At 48.9% G+C, this 19,578-nt stretch overlaps 1 protein-coding gene and 1 pseudogene across 15 annotated transcripts in view; one reads left to right on the top strand and one right to left on the bottom strand.

Moving 5' to 3' along the window:
• The first annotated feature begins 5,865 nt into the window (after window positions 1-5,865).
• On the top strand, window positions 5,866-5,984 carry LOC111735835 (annotated as a pseudogene).
• A 3,442-nt stretch (window positions 5,985-9,426) lies between these two features.
• TMEM229B (transmembrane protein 229B) overlaps window positions 9,427-19,578 on the bottom strand; it is a 35,237-nt gene continuing 25,085 nt past the window's right edge. For 6 of the 15 annotated variants that reach the window (XM_023526921.1, XM_023526923.1, XM_023526919.1 and 3 more), the window contains 2 exons: window positions 16,227-16,342; window positions 9,427-11,507 (listed from right to left, as the gene is read on the bottom strand). In XM_023526921.1, coding sequence (XP_023382689.1) covers window positions 10,983-11,507; window positions 16,227-16,235 — 534 coding nt within the window. In that variant the 5' untranslated portion in view covers window positions 16,236-16,342 and the 3' untranslated portion in view covers window positions 9,427-10,982. Of the gene's footprint in view, window positions 11,508-14,205; window positions 14,289-15,806; window positions 16,012-16,226; window positions 16,343-16,550; window positions 17,083-19,578 lie in introns of those variants that run through there. The other 9 variants (XM_023526932.1, XM_023526935.1, XM_023526934.1 and 6 more) reach the window with 8 other exon arrangements.

Below are 19,578 nucleotides of genomic sequence, written 5' to 3'. Positions count from 1 at the left end.
CTTTCAGATCAATGTGCTTGCTCATCCCCAAGGCGAAGTTTAAAGTGAGTGACTGAGCATTATTTTAGAACAGTGCAAAATTGGAAACATGCAAATAGAGGAATACCTTAGCTAACTGGTTATATTAAGATTTTGGAAGATTATGGTTTTTAGAAATGACAGTACAATGCAATACAATACAATGCAATATAATACAGAGAGATGTCTACCAGTTACCAAAGTGAGAAAAGCATAATATGAAAATAATGTAGAAATATACATAATACACTTACAAAGCTGAGAAGAAAACTTGACACTTTAGTAGGCTCTCTTTCTTTCCTTTTTTTAAATTCATGAAGCAAAGGGAATGGTTGTATAACAAGGTCATGTCCACCACACTGTGTGATATGATGGGAAGAGTCCCTGGGCCAGGTGAGCAGATGACCCAGGGATCCTGGTGCTGCCAATTATGGACCATTTACTCTTGAACAGCCCACAATCCTGATCTTTAGTTATCTGTCAAGTGAGAATATTAATACTTACCCTGACTATCTCACAAGTAAGGATGTAAAGCCATTTAAAGTCTTTATTTACCCCATTAGTATGATATGCATAAGTTTCCATGTAGAAATAATGTGTTTGACTCTGGGGTGCTGACTTACACCTGGCTCAGAAGTTAGAAATATATAGTCTATAAATGTTACTATTTTTCTTAAATCCAAAAAGTCTTACAAAATCCCATGGGTTTGGGGTAAGGAATCATGGACCTGTACTAAGCATATTAGACATATTATTTTATTTTACTTAACCTTTATAATAATCCTATAGAGTAGATTTTATCATTCCCATTTTACAGATGAAAAAATTTGTGTATATACAGATTGAGTAATTTGCCTTCCTATTAATAGTAAGTGGCCTGACTGCAGAAATCCTTGTTGGAGTGACATCTGCTTTTAACTTGTGAGACTTACAAATGAGAATATTTCTCCTAATATCTGACATTGATTGCATGCTAAGCACTCGACAACTCTGAGAGGGATGGACTTTTATAAGCCCCATTTTCAGATGAGGAAACCGAGGCTTAGACAGGTTATGTAACATACTTGAGTGAATCAGGGACCCGGGATTCAAACTCAGGTCTAATGACTCCAAAGCCCGGGATTTGGATCTTTTGTTGGGCAGTCAGGAAGTTCCCAGGGGAACGTGGAGTATAGAGGGTCACATTCTGGAAAGACTGAGGAAGGGTATGGCCGCAAACAGAATTACGAATGTGGAGCGGTTTGCCTCCTTCCATTTCCTGGTCCTTCCCCCTCCCTTGCCCGTTCCCTCCCTGCTTCTGGACAACAAGGTCAGCTATCATCTCAAAGACATGAACTGTACGCCAGGATTGGATGTCAAGCGCCTTTGGCAGAGTCATAGGAAGAAAAAAATATGTGAATAACCAGAAAGGATTCACAGATATGTCAATCGGAAGGAGAAAAAAAATTGTTTCGTAGGCTATTCATGGCCTACACAAAGGGAGAAATGATGACTTCTTCCTGCAAAGGTGCCATCTGGTCCTGCTGGTCAGCAGGCCTGAGATCCTGAGGGAACAGATTGAGTGAAAGTCAGCAAAATAACACCTCACGTCATTCTGTTTTCATTTCTAAAGCGATCCAAGGAGGAAGTTTGCCCTTTGGTGTTGAAGAGGTTCAGACTCTTGCCTCTTCAGAGGTTCTGCCTCCTGCCTTTCCCTTTGGACTTGGTTCAGCAGGAGAGACAGGGCAAGTCAGGGAGGCCGTGGGCACTCATTGTCCTTGACTGTCCACCAAGAGGCTTGGCCGACTGTCTGACTCTAAAGGACTTCTGGGGACCTACTGCAGAAAAGGACAGCTCCTAAATCAGATTTATCTGGTTTGGGCACAGAAAGTCCACATCCTGGGAAACTCTTTAGTCCCAGCACAATTGGTCACCCAACAACGGACAGGATGGTGGGCAGAGCTGGCCAATGAAAATTCCCCCAAGGACAATGGTCACAAGACTTTTAATAATAGGGATGTTTAACATTTCATTTTAAGATATCTGCTGTGCTGAACTGGAACGTAATGTCTCCTCTGCTTGCTCCAAACCTTCAAATAGTTACTTCTACACTCGGCCTTGGACGGGCGGGGGGTGGTGGGGAGCAGGCACTAGAATATGCTTCCAGTGAATTAAACTAAACTAACTAAATGTGAACTAAATCCATTGAGCTAAATCTCAGAGGGACTCGGTGTCTTGTCAAAAGCCACACAGATAGTAAGTAGCAGAGGCAGGGTTAAAAGTAAAGTCTGTCTGATTCAATACCTGTGCTTTTCCCCCACCCTTGACCTGCTCTGGGATGTCCTAATACTGCCCAGGCCCCAGAGACTCCATTCTGTGGGTGAGAGCTCCCAGATAGCTTCAGGAGGGCTCTGCAGGCCCAGCTCACAAAGGTTAGCAAATATGAGGTGGAGTGTGTGTGTGTGTGTGTGTGTGTGTGTGTGTGTGTGTGTGTGTGTGTGTGTGTGTGTGTGTGTGTGTGTGTGTGTGTGTGTGTGTGTGTGACAGAGGGGGGCGGGGGAGGGAGGGGGAAAGGAGGGAGAAGGAGAGAGAGGAAGAGAAGAAGAAGGGGAGAGGGGGAAAGGGAGAGAGAGATTTAGTTTATAAAACCCTGCAGGACCCAGCCTGGTACAAGCTGCCCCAGGGCTGGAGTGCTTATGTAACAGGTAGAGAGAAGGGTTTGCAAAAACCAAACAGACCATCTTTTAGTTATGCTGACCCCAACTATGACCCAGCCTCCAGGAGGACAGGACAGACGCTAGGGGGAGCATGGGGCCTCAGGCTCTGCCTACAGTCTTCCCCTGCCTGGTCCTGATCCTTAGGAGGGGTTCTGGGAGGGCCGGGCCAGGCCTCCAACTCTCCATCTTCCTCTTCACCCCATCTCCTCCTATCTGGGCCTTCAGAGCCTGCACACTCTGAGCCCTGCCCGCCTCTCTCACCCACATCTTGTACCACTCCTCACCAAGTTCCAGCCTTTTATCTGTTCCTCAAACCATCCAAACTCATTCCCATCTTGGACTTCTGTCCTAGCTGTTTCCTCTGCATGAAATACTCTCCCCATCTTCATGTGGCTGACCCTCCTCATTATCCAGGCCTCAGCCCAAATATCATCTCTTCCAAAAGACCTTTCGAGGCCACCCAATCTAAAGGAGCTCTGTATTCATTTGCTTACCATCTGTTTGAATGTATTATAACTTCTTGTTTCCTGTTTGTTTATTATCTGTCTCTTCCTGCCTTAGTTTAAGACATTTCATGATCCAGGCCTGGCTTTCTGTGGACTTCATTGTTCACCCCTGATTGCTTCTGCAGACCCATGGGCTTCCTGGTCTCTCTGGGTTCCCAGCCTTTTCACACGTTGTCTTTTCTACCTGGAGGCCTGCTCTTCACCTCACCTCCTGCTTCACCCCTCTCCTGGCTATATCAGGCATACAAATATTTCCTGACCCTGTAAATCAAGTTCATTCTTTTTCCCTAAGTCAGTCCATCAGAATTCTTGGTGCCCTGAAATTCAGGTGAAGTCGTCACGCACGGAGGGCAGAGACTGAGTCTGCTTTGTTCACTGTTGTCCCACAAGCCTAGCACTGGACGTGTCGCATGGTAGGGTGAATGAGCAAATGAAAGTCTGCTGCATTGACAGCACTGGAAGAACTTAGCTACTGCTGCTGGCGGGCTGTCACATGGAGAGTTTCCAGGGAGACAGGTCCCATCCTGAGTTTTCTTGAACTAAATTGAGAGCTGGGGCCAGGGAGAGCTTGAAGTAAACAGATCCCAATGCTGCTGGCTGTAAGTGAGCTCATCAGTCTGTAGTTAGGCTAAGGGAAAGAGTAAGAGTGTTCCAGGGAGAGGAACACAGGGGCCGGAGGCCCAGAAGGAGTGAGCGGGAAGCTGCTGGGGAAACTATAAGTCATTCTTCCTGGATTGCACAGGACTAAGGGGGAGGCAAGAAATGAGGCCAAATCACAAAGGGCAGCATAAGCCTCGCTAAGGTGGTGAGCTTGATCCTAAAGGTATTGGGAGATTACTAAAGCATCTTCACTAGGCAGTGAAATGGTCAGATCTACATCTAAACAAAAATCACAGCAGCTACAGGCTGCATCTGGGGATGGAGAACTCCATCCTCAACCTAAATCCTTGCGTTCTCTCCTGGGTTCACCCGCACTGTATTCTAGCTCTCACTCTTAATGAATTCCTTTCTAAATGGATACAGGGTGCAAAGTCTTCAGCAGAGATCTTCCTTCTTAACCTCCATGGTGGGTTGAAGGGCGGCCCCCCAAAAGATACAGTCACATCCAAATCCCTGGAACATGTGAATGTAACTGTATTTGGAAAAAGGGTCTTTGCAGGTATAATTAAATTAAGGGTCTTCAGATGAGATTGTTTTGTATTACTTAGATGAGGCTTAAATCCAGTGATGTATCCTTCGAAGAAGTAGAAGAGGAGATGGAGACAGAAGAGGAGGAAGCCATGTGGCCATGGAGGCAGAACTTGGAGTGATGCTGCCACAAGCTTAGGAGGCCAAGAAATACCACAGCCATCAGACACTGGAAGAGGCAAAGAAAAATTCTTCCCAAAGACCTCCAGGGCCTCCTGCTGTCACCTTGATTTTGGACTTCTGTCCTCCAGTATTTTGAGAGAATATATTTCTATTGTTTTAAGCCACCCATTTATGGTACTTTGTTTTAGTAGCCCTAGAAAACTAATACGACCCCATTCTTGAACTGAGAAGCTTCAGCCTCAGGACCCTCTGTCATTGATGAACCCTTATAAACCAGAAAATTTTCTTTCTGTTTGGAAGGTGTGATTGTGACAGAGGCAAGAAACCAGACCAGGCTACCTTCTTCTCTGTGCTGTTTGGCATTGAAAGGACACCTTTCCCCACACCAAGAAAGCGTATCATCAGAGCGAAGCAATGGACAGATCAATGGAGCTGGGTCTTTGGCCAAGGTCCAAAGACTGAGAGTGAAGCTGGGACGCTGGCAGGGCTTTTGCGAGGACTGATGGTTTGGAAAGGAGAAGTAGGACAGTGAGTTGACCCCTGATGGTTGGGCACAGATATGGCAGGAATGGTTGTCATACAAAGGATTCTTAGCTTCGGGTTCCCAAAGGAGACTTGGTGCTCTGGAACATCCAGCTTGGCCTTTAGTGTAGGCTTACTGGGGACGATTCTCGATGAGACTTCATTTCTCAAGAGTTCCTCAAAGCACGCACTGGGTGCTGGCTTTGTTTTGTACTTACACATTTAGATACCTTCCAGGGCACAGTCAAAGTCTGCAGTTCTGGTCAGTGAGAAGCCAGCCTACCTCTGAAGGCGCTGGCACTCAACCTACAGGTCTGCAGTGTCTCTTCCCTGGGGAATCCTCACCTATCCCTGTAGACGAGTCAGATTCCTCCGTTGGAGGCTCCTCTTTTGAAGGACTAGCAACATCACAGTGATAGAACGATCTGCATGAGCATCCATGCAACATCTTTCTCCCCAGCTAGCACCCCAGTAACTAGCCTGATCCTGGGCTCACTGTAAGTGTCCAATAAGACTCTGAAGCACTAACTAGGTTAATTCTCAGGCCCATCTGAGTTTTCAGAAGGAGAAAGTTTTCATCTGGTAGTTTCCAACCCTCTGAGAACACACACAGTTAAGGGCCCAGGCTTAATCTCAAGAGAAGGAAATAGAATCAAAGGGAAAAGGCCCAGGGCAAAGGCAAAATGTATATGGGAGAGAGAGCTGTCAACCCTAAACCCAGGATTGCAAGAGTCCCGAATTTCACAAACCTCCCTGCTAAGGAGGGATCCTTGCTCTAATTGTTTAAAGTCTTGTCTAAACTGGCATCCCAAGTCTACAGTCATGCCACCCTAAACAAGCCCGATCCCATCTGCTCTCGGAAGCTAAGCAGGATTGGGCCTGGTTAGTACTTGGATGGGAGACCACCTAGGAAGACCAGCTGCTGTAGGTGTAAAAAATAAAAAATAAGGGATTGTAAGTTGACAAGGTCTTTGCAATCTGTGAGGTCAACCAAGGGTTGCCTCGCCTAAAAAATAAATAGATAGACAGATAGATAGATAGATAGATAGATAGATAGATAGATAGATAGATAGATAGACAGACAGACAGACAGATAGATGATAGATAGATGATAGATAGATAGATAGATAGATCGAATGGCATCCCAAACCTCCTTCCTCGTCACCCCATCTCTCCCCCAACTGAACATTAACTTCTCTTCGTGATTAGCATGTGGATGGGCTGGACTCTTAACGACATTCGAATCTCATCAAAGTACAAGAGGGCACCTGCCTCATCACAAATCCTGCCCGAAGTGTCTTCAGCTCACACTGAAACAAAAAGAGTGATACAGTAAATCGGGGCTGCAGACTGGTTGCCACCAGATCGCTGCTGTAAAACAGGGAACGAATGATGCCCACCTCAGATGAGGGAAAATGCAGAAACGCCTGTGAGCCCCCTGTGCCGTGCCCGGCCATGGTCACAGTACTTGCAGTTGTGGTGCTAGCCGTGTATGATGAGTCAATTGCTCCCTTTTCCTGGACCTGTTTCCCTGCCCACCAAACAGTCTGGACAATACACCCTTCTGAGATAGGCACCCCCAGCAGAAGGGCAGGGTCATGGTCATTCATCCACTGTTATTAATTAAGCATTGGGCAAAGGCTAGGCAGATTTTATAAGATACAGCCAAGGTCTTTGGCCTTAACTTTCCTAGAGAATTTCTCTCGATGTAGTGTTGTCAGAAGACCCCTTTGGATTGGGTGAGGACGTGAGGAAGGAAAGTATCAAGAAAGGAAGGCACTCACTGGATCTGGCCAGTTAGGAAAGGCCTTGAGTCCACTCAGCTTTTTTTTTTTTTTCTGGGCCCCACCTCTTGCCTCTGCTCTGAAGTTCCATAGGTAGACCCTGTTTCATTATGCTTGCCTCTTTCTTCCTATAGAAACCTGCTCTAAGGAAATAGCCTTATAAATTTGTTTATAGTAACATGTAAATGACTGTTGAGCCTTTATACTTGCTCAGTTTTATACGGGGAAAATCTTTCAGTCAAATGAATACCTTCAAGTGCGGGAGGCAGAGCGCCTTCTCAACGATTCAGAAAGCACATTGCCTCTTCCATCCAGAAAACCAGTGTGTTCTACGGCCTGGTTGTGGAAGGCGGGTGTTAAGCCAAGTGGGTTTAGTTGAACTAAGCAAATTCTGAACCCTCTGTCCTCTTCCTGGAAGTAGGAAAGTGGGTAGGAGAACGATGGGAGGGGGGGAGGACAAGGGACGCTAGGTAGAGCAGAGGTACACAAAGGAAGGAAGGATCACTCCCTCCAAATGCACATCTCAAGGGGCGCAGTGCTACCAGGGGACTGCAGAACTCTGTTTCTTAAAAGCGTGACTTTCAGTGTAGTGGAAAGTAAAGGGCATGGTCTTCCAGCTCTTTGGGGGCACCCTCAGTCTATTCCTGGGCCCTCCTGCCCCTTGAGACATCCCAGGTCATGGCTGATGTGTTCCAGAAGAGCTCATTTCAAGGCCAGCTAACCTGTAGCCAATCCGGATATTATCCAGGACTCCTCAGCTGCCTTGCAGCCTGGGAACAAGTAAGGCCTGGACCACATTATGCTGCTGATGGGGGTGGGGGGCGGGGTGGGTGGAGAATTCCGGGGACCAGAGAGGGTCAGAGTAGAGACAGTGAAAAGGACTGGCAGGAAGAACCACCTGCCCTACCCAGCAGGCCTCTGATTCAGGACAGTGTGATGCCAGAGTGTAAAGGGCCTGGCTTCCAGCAACCCCTAGGAAAGGGCTTCAAAACAGAAGAAACAGAGATGGGTCAGAGCCAGTCCTAGAACACAAACACCGGTATATTTTATGTGCATGAATGTGAAAAGAAAGAGAGACCAACAGAGACAGAGCAGGCAATGGGTGCACAAACCAGTCACGTGTCCTTCTGAAGAGCGCCACAGTTTGGAGACAGTCCCACCTGCCTCAAACACCCTTTTGCAGAGCTGGGGTGGGTCAAGGTGGACGGTCCTCTCCTGGCCTTAGCCACAGCTCCTCCAAGGCTGGCCTCTCTATGCATCCCTTATGATTATGTCTGCACAGCCCAGAGCTTCATAAGTACCGGTTCTCATGAACTGACCCCCTCGGTGGCTTCCTCCCCAGGAGACCCATGCAGAGGCCAAGGGACCAGGACAAAAGGGACTCATGGGCACTCCCCAGGTATTATTGCTGAGAATAAGCATAGGCCATTGTGATGCCATTATGACTCACTGGCATCAGAGGGAACAGGGCACAAAGGACAAGATACCTAGCAGACACCAGAAGCAGTTCAACCATGCAGGGCAGCACGTGGTGATCTGTAACTCAGAGATGCTGCCATGTCCAGCGGCGAGAGGCCCAGGACACCAGAGGTTCATAAATAGCAAGCCGACTCTCCCCACCAGGACCTCCACTGCTTGGCAGGGCTGGGATTACTCCACAGTTTGAGACCCTGGGCACTAAGGAATTGGGGCCCTGAAGATGCCCAAGAAAGAAGAGCTGAAGTCTGGGCTATCGCCAGTGAGCTCTGAGCCTGCAGATGCTGTGGTCAAGCCCTGGCTCATTGCCTCCCCTTGCTGGGGGCTCTGTGCCCTATGAGGGACAATGGGAGCTTTGGGGCACCTGAATGAAACAGAAACAAAATGTTCTGCACACTGCCAGGCAGGCAGGTTTACTTCGGGACCTCCCATACGTGGGGGTTTTTAGGGCCCAGAGAGAAGATGGTGCCAAGGAATGCCCATAGGGCAACATCTGGAGCAGTCAGACTCAGTGGGTCATTCAAGGGCTTCATCGGGCTGAGAATTTTGGAAGCCTTATGTTGGGAGACATTAACAGACTGACCTTCGGATTCTGTCGTGCTAGGGGAGAGCAAAGGCAGATAGTGTGGTCTAGGGGCCCCATGGGGGCCTGCAGGGGTGCTGGGGTCCAGGAGGCTGAGACTGCATGGTTGGGGGAGAGGACCAAGGAAACAATTACCAAGAGGACACATGGAAGCCAAACAATATTCTTCTTCTGGAATCCTCTCCACCTGTAGATGGAAAGCAATCTACCCCCACTGGAAACATGAATCCCTGGAAGCCCCAAGCCCTGGAATTGAGGCCACAGTAAAATCAAAGGTAAGACTGGCCCCTGCAGAATGTATTTCCTGCCTGGATCTGAGGAACCTGCCCAGGACACAGAGACTGGGAAATACCCTTCCTCCTGGGCAGGGTCAACTGCAGAAAGCAATCCTGCCAAAGGCAGAGTCTCCCAGCCTTTCTCCCAGTCTGGGACACGACTTCTGCCCACACCCAGCCCACCTGTCCTGGCCCGGTGCTGTCTGCATGACCTAGGTGGAGAAACACAGCAAGAAGGAGGAGATTCTCTCCACGGGTGGTATTATCACTTTTTAATGTTCTATAAAAAGGGAAAGGCTAATTTCTACCTAAGAGGCCTAATGTGGTCAAGAAGAGACCATGTACCATGGGATAGGCTGCATTCTGATGGACCCCTCCCCTTGGAGAGTAGGGGCAGAGCTGGAAGTGGGCTGAAGTGAAGCTTTCACCTGTCCGCTGCCAGCAATGTACCTGTCACAGGAAAGCAGGGCCACCAAGATGACAATGCCTGTGAGCGTGGCAGGGTCAATACTGTTTAAGGAGCAAGCTCAAAGTGTCAGCATTGCCGGGAGGAGTGGGGAGGAGGTAGCCCTGAGGAGGTTTTGCTGCAGGGCTGGGGCTATGGCAGAACCAGAACTGATGCCTTCCCCACAAGGATGCTCCAAAGTCCCTCCCAAAGCTGAGAGGCCTTCATCTTTTTCTCCCTCGCACATCCTCCATGGGTCTCCAACAACGGATATTGCTCTTCCATCCCCTAGAATGCTAGGTTGCCCCTGACTGGCTTAAAAATAAACCAGTCAGGTGTGCCTATACCTCCCCACCACCACAAACACACACATCGATTTGTCTCTAGGTCCCCACTGGGGATCTGTGGGGCCCATCTCGGCCTGACTGTGTGTTGTGCGTATCATTCGTTTTTAGCTGGGCCACTGTGGGGAGTGGGCACGGGCGGAGGAGAGCACCAGGGCACTGCCGCAGCCCACCAGACTGGGGCATAGTGGAGGAATGGCTGCAGAGGGCGGGCGGGGTCTGTCCCAGGGTTCTAGCTCTGGCAGCTGCTGTGTTGGCTAGGGCATTGGGGTTGGCAACTGGTGGGGTGATTGACATGGATAAAGGGCTGCTAGTGGTAAAAGCCTTGAAAATAAGAGAAAAGGGGGAAACGCCACCGAACACACAGGGATTGAAACCTCCAAAAGCCCAAGGTTGGTGGGAATCCAGCACCAGGGGGACCCCAGAAGGCCAAGAAAGCAGCATGGGGCCCTGGGGGAGGGGAGGGGAGCCAAGGGAAGGCCTTCCAGCCCTCGCAGACAGCTGCCAAGCAGCCTCCTGGCTGCCCAGTCTCTTCTTGGGCTGCAGCTCGGCAGGCTCCCGGGGAGGTATTGGTTGCAAGCAAGCACCTGAATATTGCCTAATGGAACCAGCCAGAGCCTAACTAAACCAGGTGACAGGGCACCAGGTGGCCAAGGCAGTACCCCAAAGCCTCCTCAGACCTTGCCTCCCACCGTTTGCCCACTTCTCAGAGCCTCTTAGCCAGGACAGGGCCTTCTGCTTCCAAAGTCACCCAGGTAGCCTAGTCGCTGCTAAGACAGAGGTCTCCTGCTACCAGCCTCTGAGCTGAGCAGAGACCCACGGACCGTTCTCAAAGTCCTGCCTCGACACCCCCACCCCCATCACCGGCCCAGGCCCCCAACGCCTGTGCACAGCGGAAGGAATGGGGACTGTACGAGCCCTATAGGGCTGAGGCCGGGATGGGGCAGGGAGCAGTTCCACTGGCTTGGTACCTTTCCCCACAGGGCCCAGGTGAGATCTGCCCACCCCCACCAGCCCCCAACTCAGTCAGTCTTGACGTGGCCGTTGGCCAGGGCCAGGGGGTCCCCGGGCAGCCCAGGCTCAGCGTCCTTGTCAAAGCGGAGGCGGAGGGTGTTGCAGATGATGAACTGCTCCATGATGAGGGAGCCGCAGAACCAGGGCACTGCGTACTCCAGGGTGATGAGACCCATGAAGTCAAAGTCGAACTGGGAGTAGTCCCAGGGGCAGGCGTTGAACTGGCGCAGGATGAAGCCAGTGGTGAACTCCCACAGGTAGGTCCAGAGCGTGTAGATGAGGCAGCGCACCAACAGCGGGCAGCGGCCCCGCAGGCGCAGGTACATGCGCTCCACGATCAGGATGGAGGTGCCGTAGATGAAGAGCGCCCACACGCTCGTGACCCCCGGGAACTTCCAGTTAAAGTTCACCACAAACTCCCAGGCCGCCGTGAACATCACCTCGCAGAAGTAGCCATGGATGGCATACAGGTACCAGCGGGACAGCGCTGTCAGGGGCTCCGCGGAAGCCATGGCGCAGACTGGGGCCAGCTGCTGGGGACACAAAAGAGACAGGTGAGGGAAGGAGGAATGTAGGGACGGGGAGAGCCTCTCCTGTTTCCTTCCCACCAACCAGACCAAATCTCTGATGTAACCTGGGCAGAGTGGATTCCAAAGCTGCCTCTACCGTTCCCTTTGGTTACCAACCATAACCTTGACTTCATTCCAGGTTCATTACTTTATTCCATATTCCTTACCTTAGCCAGGTGGGCATGAGAAGTGAAAGGAAGAAGTCAAACAATCCCCGTGGCTTCCTCAGAGTAACTCTACTCACATGCTGCTTGGAAGGAGGTGTTTACTGCTCTCCCTACAATAACTTTTTTGGATTATCTGTGGTCAGTTAAAGAGTCAGCTGTCCTGGCTCACTAATCACCCCCATTTCTAGGCTCCTAGCTGATTTCTCACCAGGCCCATCCACCAGGGTCCCCGTCACTTCCCCGACTTCTTCTTAAGCAGTTCCACATTATTCATATTTCTGAGATCTTTCTAAGCATGCTATCACATTCACCTTTAATGTGTGTGTATTCACATATATACAACATAATATTTACCATTTTAACCATTTTTAAGTGTACAATTAAGTGGTATTAAATGCACTTACATTGTTGTGCAACCAACCACCACCACCATCCATCTCCAGACCTTTTCCAGCTGAAAGTCCATATTCATTAAACACTAACTCACATCCCCTCCCCAGACCCCGGCAACCACCAGTCTATTTTGTGGCTGTAAGTTGGACTACTCCAGGTATCTCATTTAAGTGGACTCATACAACATCCATCCTTTCGTGGCTGGCTTATTTCACATAGCATAATGTCTTCAAGGTTCATCAATACTGAGGCATGTGTCAGAATTTCTTTCACTTTATAAGGCTGAATAATATCCCATTGTGATCTATATATCTAAATACATCACATTTTGTTTATTCATCCATTAAGGGGTTGCTCCCACCTTTTGGCTATTGTGAATAATGCCATTTTACCATGCTGCTGTGAACACGGGCATAAATATCTTCTTGTGTCCCTGCTTCTAACCTTTTGGGTATATACTCAGAAGTGGAATTGGTGGGACGTATGGCCATCCTGCTTTTATTTTTTGAGGCATGGCCTTGCTGTTTCCCATAGCGCCTGTACCATTTTACATTCCCACCAGCAACACACAAGGGTTCCAATTTCTCCACATCCTTGCCAGCACTTGTTATTTTCTGGTTTTCTGATGATGGCCATCCCAATGAGTGTGAAGTGGTAGCTTGTGGTCACATTTGTCTTTAACTGCTCCATTAAGTGGGGTCTTGGTGTTTAGTTTCGATGTTGAGAGGAAACCAGCGGCTAACATAGGAGAGAGTCCTCCCCTCCCTTTCTTATTCCCCTTTCTGTCCTCTCTTTGAACCCTGGCCAGTCTTTAAGGCCCTGTCCTGCTTCCCCAAAGACTGGCCCAGCCCACAGGCCTCTCTGCTTTCTCCTCATCCTTCACCAGCAACTGTCTGAATCACTCATTTGGCCCTTTATCAAATGCCACCCTATTTACTATTTTGAGGCACATGCCCTTTTGATCCAACTAGCCTGTGTACTCCTTGAGGGCGGCAACTGTTTCCAGTCTTCTGCTCTGCAGCCATGGCACAGGCCTCTCCTGAGCAGGCATTCTCTAAATGACACATATTATTTACACAGAGGGTGGGGAGGGGAGTTCAGAACTGCATCAAGAATAGGAAGGCAGAGCAGGAGAACATGAATCCCAGCTCTGCCTGCCAGCTGCCAATGGACACCAGGCTTGACATTGCCGTCAAAACCCTCTCCAAGGTGGGAGCAGGGTCAGAGGTTAACGAGATGACATCTACTGTCTGCTTGCCTGTCTGGGAAACCCAGTCTCATCTTTCAGCTCCGGTTGGCCTTCTCACAATAATACCCACCCTTGTGCATTGCTTCGTGATCTTTCAAATACTCTCGTTCACATTTCGTCATCGGTTCTTACACGGTTAAGATTCATGTGAAGGGCTGATAGTTTTACTCCCATTTTTTAAGAGAGACAGTCGAGGCTCAGAGGGAAGTCATTTGTCCCATATTCCAGCACCAGTAAATGGAAGAGCTGAGACTAGAATCCACAGCTCTTGATTTCTACTTCAAAATTCATCCCACTGCATACTACTGTCCATCTGCTAGACATGAGTGTCTAATGTTACTCCCCTGCTCAAAAACATTCAATGGCTCCCCATTTCCTAATGAAACCCTATAGCATCTTTGGCCTGGCATTCAAGACTTTCCATAATCTCACTTCAATCTTTCATTTATTATTACAGCTTACGTGTCTATAGCTTGGCAGATCATGGGACTCAAGAATTCCGCTATGAGACTATGAGTCCTCTGGGAGCTCTGTCCTACTCTTGACTGCGGTGGCTCTGCTCCACTTGTCTCTCATCTCCTTTCTGGGCCCAGGGGACAAACCCCAGCACATTCTTCTCATGGCAATGGCAGAGGCACAGAGCAAGTAAGCCTGGCTGCACCAGCGCTTTTCAAGACTCTGGTTAATCATGCCCATTAGCATCTTATTGGCTGAAGCAAGTCACATGGCAAAACACCAGGTCAGCCATTAACTCCTGTCCTTTCTACTTCTTAAATATCTTTGAAATTCATCTCCTTCTCTTCATTCCTTTCTTATTGCTGCAGCTCTGGTTCAAGCCCTTGTCATCTCTCACCTGGATGACTCCAAACAGTCTCCCAGCTTGTCTTCTTCCTTGCCTGGCTCCTTTCCAATTCACTCATCTCACTAGGAAAGAGCCTGTAGAAACAGTAATCTTTCTAAAATGCAAATCTGATGTTTCTCCCCACTTAAAGCCCATTAGTGGATCTTTAACATGTACATCGTAAGGCTCAACCCCCTAGGGATGGCTGGCAAAGCCCGTTTGTGACCCACCTCTGCTTCAAATCCTGTCCTCCAAACCTTTACATTGCTGTTTTTGCTACCTGGGCTGTCCTTCTCAACTGCTACCACCGTCATCACCATCCCCACCCATGGCCCATGAACTCATAATCCCTCAAGAGTCAGCTCCTCTTCCGTGAAGATTGTCCTAAGCAGCTCCAACTCCAGCTCTATCCACTGCCCTGTCTGTCCACCTTTGCACCCAGCTCATTTCTGTGACACAGTCACCACTCAGCTTTGCCATGATTCATCTGAAGGCCAGCTCTAGGAGCCACTCGATGAACGTTTGCTTAATACAATGTTAAGAGAAAGAAAGCAGTACTTTAACCTGAATATTTAATATGATTTTGATTTTGCAAAGGCATACATACATGTAAATATACCAAAATTTTAGCCACAATCATCTCTGGAGGGTGACATCATAAGTGACTTTTATTTCCTTCTTTGTACTTTTCTGTACAGTCTACCATTTTTTTTAAATAAGTACATATAACTTTTATAAAAATAAATTTTATCTAAAAAAATTTGTTGAATGAATATTACTCATCTTTGTGCCTTGTACATATGAGATGCTCAATAGATTTACCAGACAAATGAACCTAAGGAAACAGCTTCTTGACCCCTGAGCCACCCCCAGCAACAAACCATGACATTCAGGTTTGAATAGAGCGTACTGGTTAAGCACAGGGACTCTAGAACCTAACTGCCTGGTTTTTCATCCTGGCTGATACCTCCCACCTGCAGGGTCTAGGGCATCTTACTCGACCTTTCTATGCCTCAGCGCCTTGTAAGTAGAGTGAGGATAATAAGAGTAACTACCTCTGAGGGTTATTGTGAGGATGAATGAGTTAATAGATATACACTACTGAGAATACAGCCAAAGCTTAAGATAAGGTGGCTGTCATTCTGGCACCGAGCCAGGCTTCGTGGTTGGCTCCCGTCGCTCAGAGTGCCCTTTCCTACCTTATCCCTCACTAGCAGTCACACAGTCTTCCTTGCCAAGCAAGACAGGTCTTCCCCTCCACCCAGAGCACCAACCTGGCAGCCAAATAACTTGTGAGAACAATAATGTACATACAGCCTGAGGGAGAAGGAAGACTCAGCTGAGGAGAGTCAACGTGAGCTTCCAGCTTCCACGAGGCTGAGAGGGGAAGGGTTTCAGAAGCAGCCTTCCGGAGGCCAGCCTCGAAAAGAAGGGTGGAATGAAAGGACTAGTGTTCCTGGCACGGCTTCTCACACCCTCATGTCATCCTGAACCCCCGACACACCACTCCGCTTCCCGCCCTACTCAGGCCCCTCCGAACTTGGGTCTGTCTACCTGACCTGCACTCGCACCCCTGGCTCCTCCTTCCCACAGGATCTGAGGAGAGGGCTTACCATTTAGCTGTGCAGCGGCCTGACATAACAAGTGGGTTCGTCACTCAGGTAAGCTCCCGACCTTGATGCCGATTTTATAACCCTGCTCTCCTTGCCCTTTGGTCTCATCTTTGGGGCCGCAAAGAATGGTTTCCCAATGAGTAACAAATCAGAGGCTCCAGCCACCCCTGGAGCAGGTGACATGGAAGAGCTGGATTCCCAAACCCTATGAGCAGAAGCAAGATTAAAGAAGGAGCTGTTAAAGGGAGACAGAGGGTAAGCTGCTGAACAGAAGAGCGGATGGGGGAGAAACAGGGTCAGCCAGAGGCCTGGATTCCATTTCTGGAATCTTCTATACCTGGAAGAACAAAGGGAGGTAGAGAGGAAGCAAACCTAGGCAAGGTCAGACCACGTCCAAGGGGTCACTCAAGGAAAACACACCTGGTCCATTCAAGTCAAATGGAGGAGACTGGAAGTCCGGCTGGGGCCAGGAGATAGGGGTGAAGACGGGGACCAGGGATATGAGGAAGTGTAGTCAGCTGGGATGGCGGCTCACGCTGTGGTGGGACAGACGCTGAGATGAGAGGCAGGCATGGCTTGGGTGCATTTTCAGAACTCCATTCCCCAAACCCATGTCTAATAACTGCAGGAGCGGTGCTTATACTCTGAGCTAGGACAGGCTCATGCACCCTCTGCTGAGCCCAACGGACACCTATCCCTGCCCGGAGTCCCCTCCTGAGCCCTTAGCCCCAGACCCTGTGGTACCTCCTTGCTCAGCCTGGGATCAGAGCCCTGGGAGAGCCGCCATCAGGAAGTGGCAGCAGCACGCTGGACGTTGCCTCTTTCTCCCGGTCACAAACACACCATCCCGAGGACCATGACACAAAAATGGGACAGCCCAAGAAAGAAAACACGGGGCGGAGTGAAGAGAAGGAGAGCATAAGACCGAAGCAGGAGAAAAAAGTCTGGAGAGCAGTGGACAATTTCACAAGAGAGATTTTATGGAGCAACACTCAAGTATAAGTGTTGATGAAACTCCTCATCCTTGTTGATGAAAGAGCCTAGGAACAGAGAGTTCCAGCGAAGGGCCAAAACTCAAGGACACTTGTCAGGGCAGGGCACTGCCTCTCCAAGGGGACAGGTGATTGGAAGGGAGGGGGCTGGCCTTCAGAGCCCTGCTCCCTAGGAGTACCTCACCTTCCGAGAGCAGTGAGCAGAGAGAGCAGTTGAGAGGGGCAAATAGAATGCCATAAGAGTCCAAGGCAGGCTGGAGGCAAAACCAGAAGACGTGATTGTCCTCTGGTTTTGCCAAAAACTCTCATCACGTTCCAGGAAGCTGAGGTGCCACAACACAACGACACTGGGAATTTTTGTCCAAAGGACCATCTTGCTAGAAAATCCAGCTTCCCTTTCCATGGAGCCAAGTGAGGCAGGCCTTCCTCTTTCACCTATTTACTTCCCAAATTTTACTCCCCATCCTCAGGCACCAAAATCACTCTAGTCCCACACTTTGGGGAGATGCACAGCCCTTCTGGGGCGGGGGGTGGGAGTGGGGGTGGAGGGCTGAGAGCAAGGCAGTTGGGGACAGCGTGAGTAACCTGAGTCCCGCTGGAGGCCAGTGGAATCAGTGAGGGGTGGGCAGCTGCTCTTGCATCTGGGTGCAAGACGTGAGGTCTGAAACTATCCTGAGCTTGCCCTGTGGTTATCAAGTTGGGGTGGTGGGGATGAAAACATGGGCTTACTTCAGGGCCAAAGGGAAGCAAGTGAGGGAAAATGCCTGTGGTCACTGGCTGGCTCAGATGCCAGGGTTCCACCCTCTCGTGTTGTGGGCATCCCCCAGGAAAGGCCCCTGGGACGGTTCTCCTTCCATCTCCCAAGTCACAATAATAATAATAATAATCAGGCACGCTTCTCAGCGCTTTTCATGTATACATTAACTCAGATACTCTTCGAGCCCATTTGACAGATGGGGTGATGAAGGCAGAGAAAGGCTAAATAATTAGCCTAAGTTCTTACAGCTATAAAAGGCAGAGATACAAAAAAAAGGAAAAAAGAAGGAAAAAAATAAAAAGGCAGAGCTAGAATTCAAACCCAGCTCCAGAGCCTTCACTCCCAACCAGCACACTGCACTGCTTGAAGCTGGCTACAGGCTCTTCCGAGGGTGCTAACATTTTCTGAGCTTCTGCTTCTGGAAGGCTGGGATAGTGTATGAAGAGACAACAGGATGCAAGAAGGACGTGAAATTCTAGGTAGATCATCAGTGAAGCTCAGAACTGGGTGTCGGAGCCTTTGAGGCTATTCTGAGACCAAGTTCTGTTTTGAGGCCCAATTCTGGCAGGACCCACAAGAAGGTCCTCCAGGATCACATGCGGACCCCTCAGGACCATGACAACAGCCACCTCTCAGAGCCTCAAGGCAAGTGACATTCAAAGACCCCTCTCCAGGCCACACGTTACCCAGAGCCTCTCTGGCTGCCAGCCCATCCCAATGCTACCGGGAATCTCAGATGGCCCAGACCTGCCAGCCAAGAGCAGTGGCCAGCATGCAGGCTGCCCAGAGAAGCCCTGTGCCTGGAACAGCAGCAGAGAGCCAGAAGCAACCACCTCACATAGGGCGGCAGGCGGGGAAGGATTTTAGAGGGCCTCAGATGATAAGCTAATCCCAGCTGGCAGGTGCAGGGTGGGGCCAGTGGGCTTGGGGAATGGAGGCAGCCCTGGCACAGCGGGTCCCCAGGGCTCAAGCAGCAAAGGGCACTCTATGGATGGGCCCCATAGGCTGGGCATCCTGTGAGTTGCCAGCGAGGCTCTTCCTAGACCTCATGTGCCTGCATCCTCATTGTCATTCAGGTCTCAACTCAACTGTCACCCCTTAGAGACCTCTGATCTCCAATCCAAAATAGCCTCCGCATCACTCACATCATCCCATTTTATTTTCTTCACAGCACTTTCACTTTCTGATATTTCGCTACTTGTTCATTGTCTATCTCCCCCAACTAGAATGAAAGCCCCACGAGGGCAGGGGCTCTCTTTTTTCGCTGCTGGGTAGCCAGTGCCTAGAATGGTGCCTGGCAATAAGACCTACTAATACCTTTGGAATGCATGAATGAATGAATGAGTCCAAACTGGCCCAGACCCTTGAACACGAATGAGGGTAGGTACCAACAGCTAGCCAGCTCAGCCTTCCTCTTCTCTTTCTTGGGAAATATGGCCTTTAAAAATTTTTTAATTCTAGCATTTTAAAATATCTTTGTTATTTTTTCTGATTATAAAAGTAACATGTGCTCACAGCTGAAATTTAAACATTATGGAAAGGAATGACTTAGAAAGCAAAGTGTTCCATCATCCAACATCTTAGAGAAAGTCACTGTTAATGATGTATGGTGTATTCATCCAGATTAAAATTAGTTTAAAAAAAGCAAATCCACGTGTCATAGAAAGAAAAAGCATTTGTAATTCTACCAAACAAGCAGCCATTATCTTTTCCCCTTTGCAATTTTTTCTCACGTTTATTTTACAAGTTACCATAATGTATTTATTCTGTAACCAGATATTTTCACTTATATCATAATTGTTTTTCCAAGTCGTGATATTGCCTATGTTCTCATTATTATAATGGCCGTGTAATATTCCACCAAGCAGAAAACTACAATTTACTTAACATAGATGTTCAACGAAAGGGAGAACAACTGTTTCCCATTTCTACCGTTGCGGTGACACCACTGGAAACATCCTTTTTATGCCCGTAACAAAAGAATTCAGCCCTTTTCTTCTCTGGGACTATTTTCTAATGAAAG

Source organism: Pteropus vampyrus, unplaced genomic scaffold, assembly GCF_000151845.1.
Source record: "Pteropus vampyrus isolate Shadow unplaced genomic scaffold, Pvam_2.0 Scaffold15, whole genome shotgun sequence".
NCBI lineage: Eukaryota > Metazoa > Chordata > Mammalia > Chiroptera > Pteropodidae > Pteropus > Pteropus vampyrus.
The sequence above is the reverse complement of the archived record's forward strand: the minus strand, read 5'-3'. Positions and strand labels throughout refer to the sequence as shown.